This window comes from Acyrthosiphon pisum, chromosome A2 (genome assembly GCF_005508785.2).
Source record: "Acyrthosiphon pisum isolate AL4f chromosome A2, pea_aphid_22Mar2018_4r6ur, whole genome shotgun sequence".
NCBI classification, from domain to species: Eukaryota; Metazoa; Arthropoda; class Insecta; order Hemiptera; family Aphididae; genus Acyrthosiphon; species Acyrthosiphon pisum.
The window spans coordinates 84,691,515-84,706,677 of NC_042495.1; the positions used below are offsets into that span (position 1 = coordinate 84,691,515).

The 15,163-nt window shown below is 29.7% G+C and overlaps 2 protein-coding genes across 7 annotated transcripts in view; one reads left to right on the forward strand and one right to left on the reverse strand.

Moving 5' to 3' along the window:
• LOC100570020 overlaps positions 1-15,163 on the forward strand; it is a 231,206-nt gene that overhangs the window by 76,647 nt on the left and 139,396 nt on the right. The window lies entirely within an intron of this gene.
• Positions 6,713-8,711, reverse strand: LOC115034263. The gene is made up of 2 exons (XM_029490510.1): positions 7,995-8,711; positions 6,713-7,912 (listed from the first exon to the last, which is right to left on the reverse strand). Exons 1-2 carry the CDS (start codon positions 8,161-8,163, stop codon positions 7,494-7,496), a joined length of 588 nt encoding a protein of 195 aa, XP_029346370.1. The 5' UTR covers positions 8,164-8,711; the 3' UTR covers positions 6,713-7,493.

A 15,163-nucleotide genomic window follows, 5' to 3' on the forward strand; every position in this document is an offset into this window, starting at 1 on the left:
GAAAAATATTCTCTCCAAACATTTACTGCAATTATTGTTATCATTGGTTTATTGTTTGAAAAGCTAATGTTTTATATAGTTTTTACTATGGGTAAAGTTTAGTCGGATATATAGAAAGTGGTTGCGATATCACGGAAGAAATGTTTCTCGAGATATCGATCGATTCGCGTCGAAATAACCACTCGGTTTAACTATGGATGGTACAACATTGGTATATACCTTATCCGTGCAACAAGGGCTGTAACCCCACGTGACCGTGATAATATGCTGCTGAAGTACTGTAATGGAGGGGTGTCACAGATACGCGACACACAATAAAGGAGTCGGCGTGTTCGTTCGAGTATGATGAGGTATGCGTAAATCGTTGTATAATAATATATTATTATTATTTACCCATATTGTAGGTAGACGAAGGTTCTCGCAAACCGTGAAACTGACAATCACAGGTACCCGAGAAATATATAGGTATTATATTATGTGGGTACAGTGGACTGATTCGGCCGAACACATTATACATATATTATAATATCCACGCGATTGACTGCACCGCGTTCTACAGACCGTGTAACATAGGGCCCCAAGGGTTGCTCAGGCAACACTTTAAATATGGGTGGGTGGGTATTGACAGAAAAGAAATAGGACACTTTATTGGTAAGTATAACAGTATAATATGATGAGGCGTAGGTCACCTAAAACTGATTTCAGCAACACCAGTTTTTTTTTTTTATATACACTCCACTGCTCCCTACGTCCTGCAAAATAAACTAAAATATAATGATATATTGTGATTATATAGCAGCAATGACGATAATCTGCAGGTTATGTCTCCGCGAGGGTCTGATGAAAATGTTGTATATAACTATATATGTGCCAAAAACATTTTTTGAATATAAAACTTACTATTGCACACACGTGTAATGAACAGTACAATGAACCAGTAAACAAACATATTTTGATCATACGCATAAATTAAAAAACTAAAAACTAAACAATTCAAATGTTTACAAATGAGCTTAAATATTATTTGAAAATGGTATTATGTCTAGAAAATGTCAATATAAATATTTGGTGAAAATTTAGTTCATAACCTGAGTCGGACGTCGGAATCCGGATGATTCAACAGTAATTATAAAACAAACACTATTTTAAACGCGATCCTACAAGTCGGGGCGATCGGTTAACCGAGACGAGATATTTTATTTTCAACTATGGATTCTTCTTGTATTTTAAGCGATAGCACAACTCAAGATAAATAACAAAATAAAATAATAATAGCGAGTTTTACGGTGAAAAAAATATTTCTATTGATTATGTTTTTACGGACAGGCCGGTGTAAATCATTTAGCGGGTAATTATAATTATAAATACTTATAATACATAATATTAGATGATCCAATAGGTTATCATCAGATATTTTATATATTTTTAAATAATTTTTAAGGACTATTATCTTATTTGTAAAAACATTTTAACTGTATAAAAACTACACGTTCACATTTTTAGCTAAGTATCGACATCAGGGTTTTCAAAGAAAAAACTATCCAACTATTAGTTTATAGTGAAAATGGGGTTCTCGTTTGAAACATAGGAGTTTGTACCACCGCAGGACGCTCTTTAAGTAAGAAGGACAAAAATGTCAAGTACCTATGGGAGTACCTATATATTCCAATAAAAGTTCCAAAAATCAGTAGTCGAATAGATCCATAATTAAATGAAACACATGTATAGTAAATACCGAGGCTCGATTAAGACATTTTTACATAATTGCACCTTCCTGCTATTTTCCTCCCTAGTTATGCTATTTTCGTTGTTGTCTATACTTTTTATAACTAAATTCTCATACACATTATTATGAGTCATAAGAATAATAAGTAATAATAATGGTAAAAATAATATGTATTTTACAATATATATAAACTTATACACCTACACAATATTATTAGGATTGAATAAAATATATAGTAAAAAGTCGTGTTTCAAAACATATGTGACTGTTAAATCTTTCGTCCGGGAGGCAATTTGGCGAATCCCCCTTCTGCATCCCTTTAGTCCGGTCTCAGTGCATACATATTATATCGTTTGGTGCGCAATATATATACCTATATTGTTGTAACTAGTCGGGTGCAGAAAAAAAGGAAAATTGCGCATTCGCGTTGCAACCCCAAAAGTATAGTTATCAAAAACGGCCACATCTGCCGACTATATAAAATAATATCATAATAATATTATAAGATACTCGTCGGAGGCTATTTTTTAATAAATACCTATGCAATATTATTATTAAAATATGATGTAGTTACGCCACCGCTGTATGGCGAAACTTTGCAGCACTCGCGGTCGGCCATCGTATTTTTCACCATCGCCGCCACCCACCATTCGGCGGCGGGCTTCACACAACAGTTTGCATTGTGTAATAATTAAATAATATTATATACCTACAGCTGGGTAATTTTATTTTTTAACGTAAAGCACCCGTCTCCATTCCGCAGTAAACATTGTTTGGTTTGTTTGTTTTTATTTTTTTTGGTTTAAGTAGGTCAAGACGTAATTACACAATATTATACTTGCATTACATTGTTCGCGAGTTTACTATGAACATAACGAGTAGGCAGGTACCTATATTATTATTTTTTATAGGGGTTTTTATAGGGGATGGTGACACTTTAAATTATGCTCTACATTTTATTTACTCGATAATTTCGCTCTTCGAGAAGTAGTATTGTATAGATGGGTACACTATCTACAAAGTACATTCATTGTTAAACACTTAAAAAATATTATTATCCTTCAGTATTATACTAATTTGAACAAATAAAGTAATGATTGGGTGAAATATTTCACAACGTTTTAACTCCATGCTATGTAGGTAGGTACTCCACGGATCGTCTTCATGTTTAATTTTTGTAAATAATAAGCTAAAGATTCTATATTTAAAAAAAAAAAAACCATCCATTAATAAATATTAATTAACATAATCATTAATTAACTACTAACTAGACAACGAATTAAGATTTAAATTGTTTATAATTTCTATTCCGAGTTTGCGGCATCAACTGTACTTAAAATTAACTCGCTCAAATTATGTTTCAACTATTAGAACTATTATACTATAATTATGAATGTTATCTTCTCAATAAAGATGCTTAAGTATTTTTAATTTTTTCAAATAATTACTGAATTCCGAGATTTTTTGTTTAAAAAAAAAATAAAACAATTCATTAGTCTTCTATATATATAAAAATGAATGTACCTATGTGTGTGAGTGTGTGTGTGTGTGTCCATATTACCATGGCAACCATTGATATATTATTTTGAGATTTTCGTCGGTGTGTATCTTCGTATTACCATGGCAACCAATTATATATTATTTTGAAATTTCCGATGGAATGTTTTGTATATAAATGATTGCCATGGTGATATGTAAAACATATTATTCATATAGAGTTGGCAATTTTAATGGGCAACGAAGTGAACGGTATCAGATATTTTTATATACATAGATAGATTATACCTCTGAGCAAAAGTTAGGTTAATTTAAAAAGGGAGAGGACCAATCCCGGGAGGTGCTCAAACAGGAATTTTGAGATTTCCGATGGAAATTTTTGTTTATAAATGGTTGCCATGGGTTTTGAAGCTATTATAAAAATAATTATTGGTTGCCGGGAAACGAAGTGCACGGGATCAGCTAGTCCTTATAATTTATCGAATTTGACAACAATAATGATCTTATTGCGGTTCAATGAAAAAAAAACCTATTTTGATAAAATTAATTTACATTTTAAATGTTCACAATTTCTATTTGAAATTTGTGGCTGATTATTAGAATTATTATAATATTATAATAAATTAAGAACATGGTCATAAAAACAAAGATGCTCAAATATATGGATAAAAGATAAAACGAAAACCTTAAAAAAGTTTGTGTTGGCCATTAGACAGCCATTATTTAAAAATTAAACATACAAAATATATGGCAGTGCGTACGCGCTTCGTAAGTATAAACAATAATTCTTTACGAACATATTCTTATTGTTACAAAGTCCATAAATTAATTTTATTACAGGTATAATGTTACTATAGTTTTTTTAAAATCTTTCATGGATTACAAACATGTAACTTGATCAACGTATTTGGCGAATAAGCAAAAAATGGATTTTAGAATTTTGCAGAGTGTTTGGTGTAGGTAGTTAAAGTGAACCTTTCATGGTTTATCTTATTTTTACTTGAAATATAATCAAATATTTGAACTAATATTGGGTTCTTGTTGTACTAATGTCTACTTTGCGTATATATTTACTCAATTATTTAATAAGTTATTTTATTATGTTGTTCACATTAAACTTAGTGCAAATCTTAATTAAATAATCATGTTTCCTATAGTCCTATCGCATAGCATAGATTTTCTATCGGCTAATTACGATTATTTTACACACTGTGTTTAATAATATTAATACTCACACGCTAAAAGAGGTTGAAAATTTTTTGTCACCTAGTAATATTTGATAATAATAATCGTGAAATAAGATCTTTAAGACAAAACTTTACTTTTCCTCTGAATATATTTTGATAATAATTATCTTTAATATTTGGGTATCAACTATCAAGTAACGCAGGCAAATTAAAACAACAATTTTAAAAATTTAGTGGAAACAATTTTATAGAGTTGAAACTATAAATATTTTCTATAGATAAAAATCTTAAATAACCAAAAAAGGAAAACAGTTAAGATTAATGGTTTTTTTTTCATATTTTTATTGGCTTAAAGTCCGACTTAAATTAATGTGATTGCATTAGTTGTTATTATTTTTGCTCTTAATAATTCACAATTATTCATGCTCGTGCATTATAAAAATATCCCCTATAAATTATAAAGCCGCAATATTCTTACTGTTTTTTGTTACCTTATTACATTTTGTAAGGTATACACATTTAAATTAATGAAAACATTCATGTCTCTTGACTCTTGAGTAAATCATGTTGTTCATTTTTAGTTATATTTATTCTTGTTACCGATGTTTAATAATCATATTATCGTGAACAAACAATCGTGAAATGAATGTCTTTTCAAAGTTTCGAACATTTAAACGGTTTTTGAGAAATTAATTTTGAAGATACAACTTTGAAAGTTCAGATGACGCGTGATGATTGACTATGCGTTCAATTATCAATTATTTCAAAGTCTATTTAGTGCGTAAAAGTTTGGAAATTTCATTAAAATAAAATATCACAAATACAAATACAAATGTAACAGCGTTCTGTAAAATATTATTTTTTGAAATTTGTTATTATTCGTGCATCAGGAGTGTATTTTGCCAGAATAACGAAAACCTTACGTTTTAACAAATTTCCAATGACTTTCAATCAAATTACGTGCAGCGTGAAAGTTTCATAGCATATATATATGTACTGCCCCGAATAATTATGTTTCTGAAACCAACAAAAACAACCCGTATAATTGTAAAACCAATCGAATGAAAAATCATTAGTAAAAAAATTACGGAAGCGAAATAAATATGTTTTCCAAGTATTGGATTCTTAGTATAAATTAATTTGGAAAACGTTTACGAAAAAGAAACATAACGGTTAATAATTGAAAGAATTTTTAAAGCGGTGCTGTCTAGAAATTTAAAACGTTCTATGTAATTCTAGCTTAGTGTACAGCACTTAAACTGTATAGAGTTTATACATTACTGCTACATACATTGTAAATTTCGAGAAGTGTTGATAGGTATCCTTATTGGTGGAATGATCAACTTCAATCGTTTCGGTTAGATGATGGCCACAATATCATAATAATATGATTATTGACTATTATAATTAATATTGCATAACATAACTGTTGATATTATACAGAGTGGTTCATCAAGTATACTTACCCTCATTAGTTTATTTGATAATAAATTTACTCGTATTTAAATTTTTATGTTTTTTTTTTTTATTTATTGAACTTAAGCCCGTTAACTATGGCCATTAGCTGTTTTTTGTTTTTATAGTGGGGGGGGGAGGGTGAAATGGTTGGAACGGTTGGTTGAAACACGTTTTTAGGTTTGACAGAATTTCAAGTTGGGCACCCGTAGGATTCTGCCATGCCCGGGTGGGGAGATGGTGGCATCTCTCTCCGGACACCGTGACTGCCCGAAGAAAAATGCCACCTGTGGCCGGGTTTGAACCGTTGTTGGGGCATGTCCCGTTTCCGCCAAATAACAGGCTCCCTGATTTACGCATAGCCCTTTTCCGCCAAAAACGATAAAGGTATGATTCCCGTTTCCGCCAACAAGACGTTTCCGTCAATTATTATTATTTGGGAACCATGTACAATATATATTTTATATTATAAATTATATATACTATTATTATTATTATTATAAATTATAACACAAGTATAGATAATAATAATACATTAGTCGAATATAGGCACAATTAAATTAGAGTATCTAAATATTATGTAATTGCATATTATAATATATCATTTATATTTAACAATTTCAAATTATAATACAAGTATAGGTAAAATATAGTCTCAATAGAGTTTGTAAAAACACTTATCGTTATTTTTAAATAATTAAAAATGTCACAAAAATAATAATTATTATAATACAAGTATATGTCAGGTTTTAAAAAACCACATTCGTAAGTATAGGACAGGTTTTAAAAAATCATATAATTAAAAGAAACAGTTTTGACAAAAGTGTACCTACTAATTTCATTGGAATTTTTTTTTTTAATTGCGTCTTCTGTAGTTTTTAAACGGTTTAATATTTTTTTGTTCTTTGGAATTTTTTTTATATTATTATTAGCACTATTAATTTTGATATAAGTATCCGTCTGTATTGTGTCTTTAAGTATATGTAAAAATGTAAAAAATGATGGGTGTGCCTTATAAAATTGTTCGTTGAAATGAGAATGGAAAGATTCACAATTGTTGGTTGTTCTTTTTAATGTCGCTGTATGTGAAGCCTACATACTTGGCGGAAAATTCGAGTTTTCATCAATATAATTTTCTAAGATATAATCGGCATACCTACCATATTTGCTGTCTTCAGGGATGTCTGACATAAAATCAAATGAAAAACAATCTGATACTTCCGAAGGGTCCAAATATGTTAAACCAATTTTAACATATTTTAACCAATCATTTTTTTTATAATCTAAGGTTAAGCCTATTTCTTGTATTTTTCGATACCAACTCTGAATTTAATGAAATCGGCAACCCACTATTATTACGGATGGCCATATTAACAATACAGCTTGGTGAATAGCTATTTCAAATCATTTGTAATTGACTGTGGTTTGAATATTAAATTTAAATTTAAACATTTTTGCACTACTTGAAATAATGCTTCCTTATACGATTCAATCTTTTTATCTTTTAGTAAACAAAAAACTAAAGGTATATAATACGTATTAACTAACCCATGTATTGTAAATAATTGAGTAAATAAAGAAGGACAATATGAAAATGTGCCATCAACATAAATTATTTCGGATATACATTACATTTTTAAATTGGTATTGCAGGAAAATATTATTATATTAGAAATGTCATCATTCAGTAATAAAAATTCTTCATCATTAGTCGTCAAAGTATTAACTGAACTTACAGCACTGTGAATATCAGCTATACATGTTGGATTCGTCGGTAAAAATTGACGACGAGCGCGGTATACACATTTTCGTAATGCAGAGATATCATTTCTTGTCATTGTTGAGGAGACTCCAAAAGCATTAATTTCTCCTAAAAAACAGTTGTTCCAATTATTTGGACTAATGTTATATAAGTTTAATAGTTGAATCTCACCTAGTATTATTTTTCTAGGTCTTTGACAAATATCTTCGACAGCTTTCCGCTTACATGTCGTTGCTAATTTTTGACGATCTATATTTTTGACTGAACAATTGTCTCCATGATCACCTATAACAAAGAATTGATTCATTTAATTTTTCATAAATTATTAAATAAATATATTTATTTTACTCGTAGATAGAAAACTTACCTTTTGTTTCAAGTAATACTTTTTCTTTTTCCAAAATAATGGCCGGACAATTTTTCATAAAACATCTCCACCGAGTCACATTTGTTTGTGACGTATAACCAAAAACATATTTAAATTTTGATTCAAAAATCAACATCTTTTTACCTCTTTTGCTTATAACAAATTCCATTTTAACTGTTGTTAAATTGGTGACGAATAGAACAGATACTGAATCGAAATATAATGATTTAGCATTTGTCAGATAATTATTGTGTGCGAATTATAAATAAACTATGATACAGTGTATGCTTTCTTCCGTTATCGACGATTATCAACAACTATCGAATATTATCGATGTATATATTGTTGTACCTATGATCTTCGCAATTATTTACAAATGTCATTGCTTTTACCTACACGTTACATTACTATGTTTTATACATACCACAACGACACAACATATATAATTAAAAATTAAAAATTAAAACCAATGGTTTCCAAAATTTTTTTGGCGGAAACGGGAATCGTACCTTCTTCGTTTTTGGCGGAAACGGGTAACTCCCCGGCGTTGGTGTGCGTCGCAACCGACGCCTTAGTCCGCTCGGCCACTCCAGAAATTTTTTGTACCTGCTTGAACATTGTTCTGTGGTGATAAAATCTTCTTTTTCCTAACGAGAACCCTCTTTTTTGCTGTAAATTATTTAGTGGATAATTTTTTGGAAATATTGATGTACCTAATTCAAAATTTTTTCTCAGTTATTAATGTTTATAAATTTTATATTCAAGATATGTAATAGTCCTTAAAAATGCTTTAACAAAAATATAAAATACATTATGTAATATCGGATCTAGTATTTATTATACTTGGACTATTTTTACATATATTATGTAAATGTTCCATTATATTTTCACAACTCATTATTATGAACCAATTATCCTTCATACACAAAATTAAAAAACTTAAAAACTACTTTTTCGAATATTGATTTTGAAAAGTTGTACCTAATTCAAAATACAAACAAGTAGAAGTGGATAATATGTCCACAAGACACTATGTAAGCATTACAAAAATCTCAAGAATTTGAAAAATTCTCTTGAAGTATAATAATATAGTATATTATTTAATAATTCCAATATTCGGATTTTGAATAATAATTGCAGTATTACTGAAAAACAATAAGGAGGTGAGCATGGTTAGTGGATCAATCTTTTTAAAATGATTGTCGTGGTATTTTTTTTTTTAGGATTGGATTAATCAATCGGTCAAAATCCTACCAAATCATAGCGATTTTGTTAAAATTAAAAATGTATTACCTATTTTGCACTAAAATACCAGCCGGTCGATTTGTTTTAATTATATTAATATTATTATTTAATTGTTAATTGTCGGTTAAATCTACATAGAAAGGTAGCAGTTTTAAATTTGGATAAAATATTCACGTCTACGATATTTTTTACAATTTTTTTTATTAGTGGATGTTAAAAACAATTAATCTTATCTGAACTGCACACAATATTATAACCTTACCGCGTCGAACCACCTGTTATTGTATTGCCGGAGATTCGCTCAAGTCGCACGCCCTTCAAAATATGTTCAAAACAACTATACGAGACAACAATATAATATAATATTCTCGAAACGCTTCTTAGAATACAGTGCACTTAACCACGGTAGTTTTCGTGGTCTGAACTAATTCATATTGAATCGTTTTTATATTTACTCTTGTATTACAATAATAATAATATAATATACCTGCACGATTCACCAGCGTAGTTTTTGTTTACGCGTCTCGGCGGGCTTGTTGGTTTTGTTGTTGTTATTATTATTATTATTATTGCTTTCGCATGCGTGGGTGGGGTCGAAAAAACTTTTCTTTTTTCGAGAACTTTCTGCTCGCCAAGTCGTAGAACAAATATTATGTTCAATATGTTTTTTGTTTCCAAAATATATATTTTTATTGTATAATACAGCCTTATATATAGTTATATTATACAATGTTCAATATTCATTATTATATTACCTATATAAATATTTGTTCGCCAACACATACCCGCAAAGAACAAAACGATCATATGCATTTGTTCACGAACATAAACAAACAAAACCAACAAATATTATAATGTTTATTTGTCTTTGTATGTTCACCGCTGCCTACGCGTATGGTCCGTTTTCCCGATATTATCATAAGTGCAATATATTTTGCGAATGCGTCGCTATAATAAAATTACAACCATGACTGGGTTTCTGGTACATCGCTCTGTCGTGGGTCCGTTAAACTTCTAGTCTCTCATAAAATTATAATATAGGGTATATGGTTTGATAAAATGCGCACACAAATAATATTGTGATAAAAGAACATACAATATAATTGATATAATTAAGTGTAGCCAGATAGGCAACATATTAACACAAACAATTTATTCATATTATACGTATTACGTATATAAACATACGGGGTAATCCATTTAACGTAAGATACACTAATTATTTCAGCAAACAATACCGTTTTTTTTTTTAATTTTTCTCTATTATAACTTTAATTTAAAAATTAGATTATAATCATCGTCAAGTGATATTTTGCGAATGCATCACTATATTAGAATATTATTATATTATTATACGACAATGACTGGGTACATTTATCTGTAGTGAGTCTGTTTAACTGCTGCTACCTCATAATGTTATAATATAAGTATAAACACATAGGTAATTGATATGGTTAAGTACAGCTGGCCGGAAAGGCAAATGTTACAAACAATATTAATACAAACAATTTATTCATATTGTATACGTTTATACGGAGTGATCCATTTAACGTAAGATACACTCATTATTTCAGAAACTTCATTGTTTTTGAAAATATTTCTTTTGCATAACATAATTATTGAATATTTTTTATCGTTATAATTTTTAAAGTTTTTTACTATTTTGAATGACGAGTGACAACATACATAGGTACTTTTTAATTTTATACACTGAAATAGAATATTATTTAGAATATTTCGATCTACGTAAATCAGATTCCGGACAAGTAGATTATATTAGTTATAAGTGGTTTTTAAAGTTTGGAGGAGTGGAGTAGTGAACTAACATTTTGCGAGACATCCCTGTAGGTACCTACCATTCTTCTCCACTCATGTCTGTCAGTCATTTAAAACTGTATATACTGCTTATAGCTCATAAAACACTCGTCCAAAATGTCATCTTTATATATCAAAGTACACCAACAAATATTTTGCTTTGAATGACGAATTAAGAATGCATGTTTTCATTAAAAATTTAAAAAACAATTACGATAAAATATATATATATTTAGAAATATGTTGTTTTAATGACTTAAGATTATGTGAAAAAATATTTTCAAAACGTTTATATCTTTTGAAATAATGAGTGTCTCATTTTAAACGCTTTATCTGGTATAATTGATAATAATACATGCGTTTTATTAAATTATAATATTGAAATAGGTTATAGGAAATGGTTATTAACATTTTATGATCGTCAAATTTTGAGTCAAATTAGGTACGAATGTACGATTTATAAACCAATAATTATTCGTGAAACGGATTTTTATTGGTTTTTATTAAAATATATTTAATGCCAATCTAAATATATTTTACTGTGCACGGTGAAAATTATCCTCAATTTGTTTTTATAATATTATAATAGATACCCACTAACTTTATACCTACCTCGGTACAGATTCCTGGTTACTATTAACTGATGTATACTGATATATAGTTGATGACTGTAATTAATCACACTGAACAAAATTAATTATTATTTTTACCGTGTTATTTAAAATCATACTATATATTATGCTCTTTGATAGATATACAATATAGATAGGTATAGGTAGGTATACTAATACACTGTTCCTTTGCTATTATAATTAATCATTAATCAATGTACCTGCGTGGATATGATATGCTGAAAGGGGTGATACACATTACACATTCCCATCAACAATTTTATATTATGATTCCTACAAGTGTCTGCTGAAGTGCAAACTATATAATATATACTTACACTATTTGATTATTTAACGGGAATTAATAATTCAACTTTTAAAATGTTTTCGAATCCAAAACGAGAATGCTTGGAACATTTCAAAATGGCCTTTTTTCGTTTTACTCTTTTTTTCTTCAAATTTAACGACACGGAAATCGGCACTTACCTGCTACACTACTACTTAACTGAATTCGAGTAATATCCAACGTAGTTAATTCACGAATGGTATAATAATGTAGGTAGGTATGCACGTCTTCTATTTAAACACATTATACAAATCCACACTGGGTTGAAACTTTGTTCAGAGATAAAAACAACGGTTTTCGAACGCTACAGCTATTGACCATCGATTATTTTATAAAAATATGTAATTAGGATATAATTATTTTATTATAAATACGCCGGTGACCTATCATGTATTATAGGTACTTATTACCCGATTCGAGGTGTAGTAAGTTTTTTAATTTAAATATATATGGCAATATCGACAAACGCAATTTATTTACTTTATAAATGGTTTTATTTTTACTCGGTTGAGTTAATTTGCATTAATGAGGAAAAGTTAATTTTCTGTTAACTCAGTTAAGTTAAAAGTTAATAAACTGTCTTTTTAAACTATTTACCTATATTAAGTTAAAAAAAGTTTTTTAACTTTAATTTTAATTGATTAGGAAATAGCTAATTACTTTGATTGAATGATGAACTTAGTGATTCGTTAATTAATTTGGCATTTCTCCTTCTGTACACGGTAGCTGGTGTTTACGCGGCAGTATGCGGGTCTATTTAAATTATGTTATAAAGGAATGTTTTTCTCATAATAGACGTTAAATTATAAAAAATCTGCACAAAAAACCAAAAATAATGAAATTTGCACCAAACAGCAAAAATAAGCTTAATATGTCTCAAAAATCATTTACATTTTCAAAAATATGCAACATAAAATTATAAATGTGGATTTATCGTAACATGAAACCAATTTGTATCTCATCGGCCTTTTTACTACAATTGCGCAAGACAAAATTTGTTTAGTGTCCAAATGCTAGAAGTCCTCTACTCTACGGGAAATTTAACTATATGTGCGTCTTTAATATCTATGCAGCAATAGATTGGCAATAATAGTCTGTCAAAACGTTTTATTCCGTAATTTTCATTTAATTTCTTGAGTTATCGGTGCGATTTATACCATTTTAAATAGTAATGAAAAGTTTATAGTCCGCACAATTGCTGCAGAAGATTTATAAATAATATATACATTTATAGTGCTCGACGTATACGAACATGTATATAAATTGTTTATTCTTCTGAAAAAACGTTTCAAAAGCGCACTGACATTCAACAACGCCGCTCAAAGTTTCAATGTGACCGTATAAAAAAAAAAATGTTTTTTGTCAGAAACCTGTTAATACAATCGAATGAATAATGCGAATTATGTTATATACACGTCTACTGTTTACATTTAGAATAATATGTGCACGGATTTTGTTCAAAGAGAAAATGGATTGAAGCCTCTTTTAATAATATATATCTACCTACGATGCAGGGTAATTCGCCAAACATGTTTTTCGTCCTTCTTCATTTATACTAAAAAAAAAAAAATATTAGAATTCTGATGGTCATAATATTTTAGTTCACTCTTAAAGAGCTAAAGGTGATATTTTCTAATACATAGAACTTTACGTTTAAAGATATTGTGTCCTTTGGTGATAAACCATTTTTCTCTTCAAACCAGCGGATAATCTGCAATTCTAAATGTAAATTGTCAAGCAGACGGTTTTTTCAAAAATGTATATAATATTTAAAATATAAAATCAGGATTTGAAGAAATGCATGAAGAAGGGGAAAAAATGTGGTGGAACGTGCTTTCGGCGACCCTGTATGTTATGTACGTGGAAAATTATATGAACTTTTCAATAAAAATTCTTAGAAATGACTACGGGAATGGCGCAATCAGTTCCTTTTTTCATTCACGTAGGTGTACAATATATAGGTACTAACAACGGTGTGTTTCAGTATTTGAAATGGGAAAATTCACATAATAATAAGAGCGATATTTAAATATGTATGATGCGACAGCGAGACTGTGTCTGACTAAAAAAGAAAAAAAAGAGGAAATTCGATTAAATGCAAACGTTTTACTTAAATAATTCGCGAGACTATAATATAAAATGAAAAAAATAAATAAATAAACGTGATAAAATAAAACCAGAAAACAATCAGGTGTTTCACAGGAATAGGTGTGGTATTAAAAGGTTTGTGAATTAATTCACGCAATTTCATTCTCTAGATAGCCTGGCCGTGGAACTAATGAATATATCGACCTTTGGACCGACTTACTTTTGAAACCGTGTACGAGAGACAAACAGTCTGACAACAGTTTATAAATATATGAGCGGCGGGGGCAGCGGCGGCGACGTCGTCGGTTTCCGCGTTTAATGAGACCCTTAACGGCGAAATTATTTCCTTCGCAAAACTATAGAATTTGAACTTACGCACTTTATATATATATATATATGTATTTTCACTATAGCAGTGGATACAGATGGGATAGTTGTGAGTCACAGCCATTGTTTCAAAGAGTGGTTTCAAAACTTTTGACGTATCTCGTGTGTCTTTCCGTGTCGATTTTATATATCACCACCCCTAAATTCTTCGTCTTCCCTGCCATTCACCACCGCCGTCATTATGTGCGACATGTAACAACACGCAATTCACCCCCCCCCCCCCTGCATTCAGCCATAGTAATATTGTTGTCACATTTTAACGTGAAAAAATGTCACGTCGACAGTTTTAACGCGTTATAATAATTTATAATCATTATACCACGCGGGTATATGGTTATTTATGTATAGGCGTATAGATCGTTACTTACGTTTTACCACTGAAAGTTCGCTTGGCTGACAACTCACCCCATAACTGCATACAATTATCCACGAACGACGAGCAATTAACCGAGAATGTAAACCACCCCTTTTAGTAGGTAATGAATATATTTTATCGAAATCCGATTTTTCGGGAACTTTTAAAAATACGCCTTAGAGGCCATATTTTAATTTCAAATACTTTAATTTTTTTCATACCTCTTAAGGAGTTTCGTCCAGTAGTGATACTATTTTTTTTTTTTTCAAAAAACTTCTTTCCATTTTTCCAACAAAATGTTAGTCAGATTAATATTTTAGAA

Excerpts from the sequence above, each read along its gene's own strand:
- LOC115034263 (XM_029490510.1), bottom strand. The coding sequence starts at position 8,163 with ATGGAATTTGTTATAAGCAAAAGAGGTAAAAAGATGTTGATTTTTGAA. Across the intron at positions 7,913-7,994 it reads AGTATTACTTGAAACAAAAG|GTGATCATGGAGACAATTGT; the intron begins GTAAGTTTTCTA and ends TCTTTGTTATAG.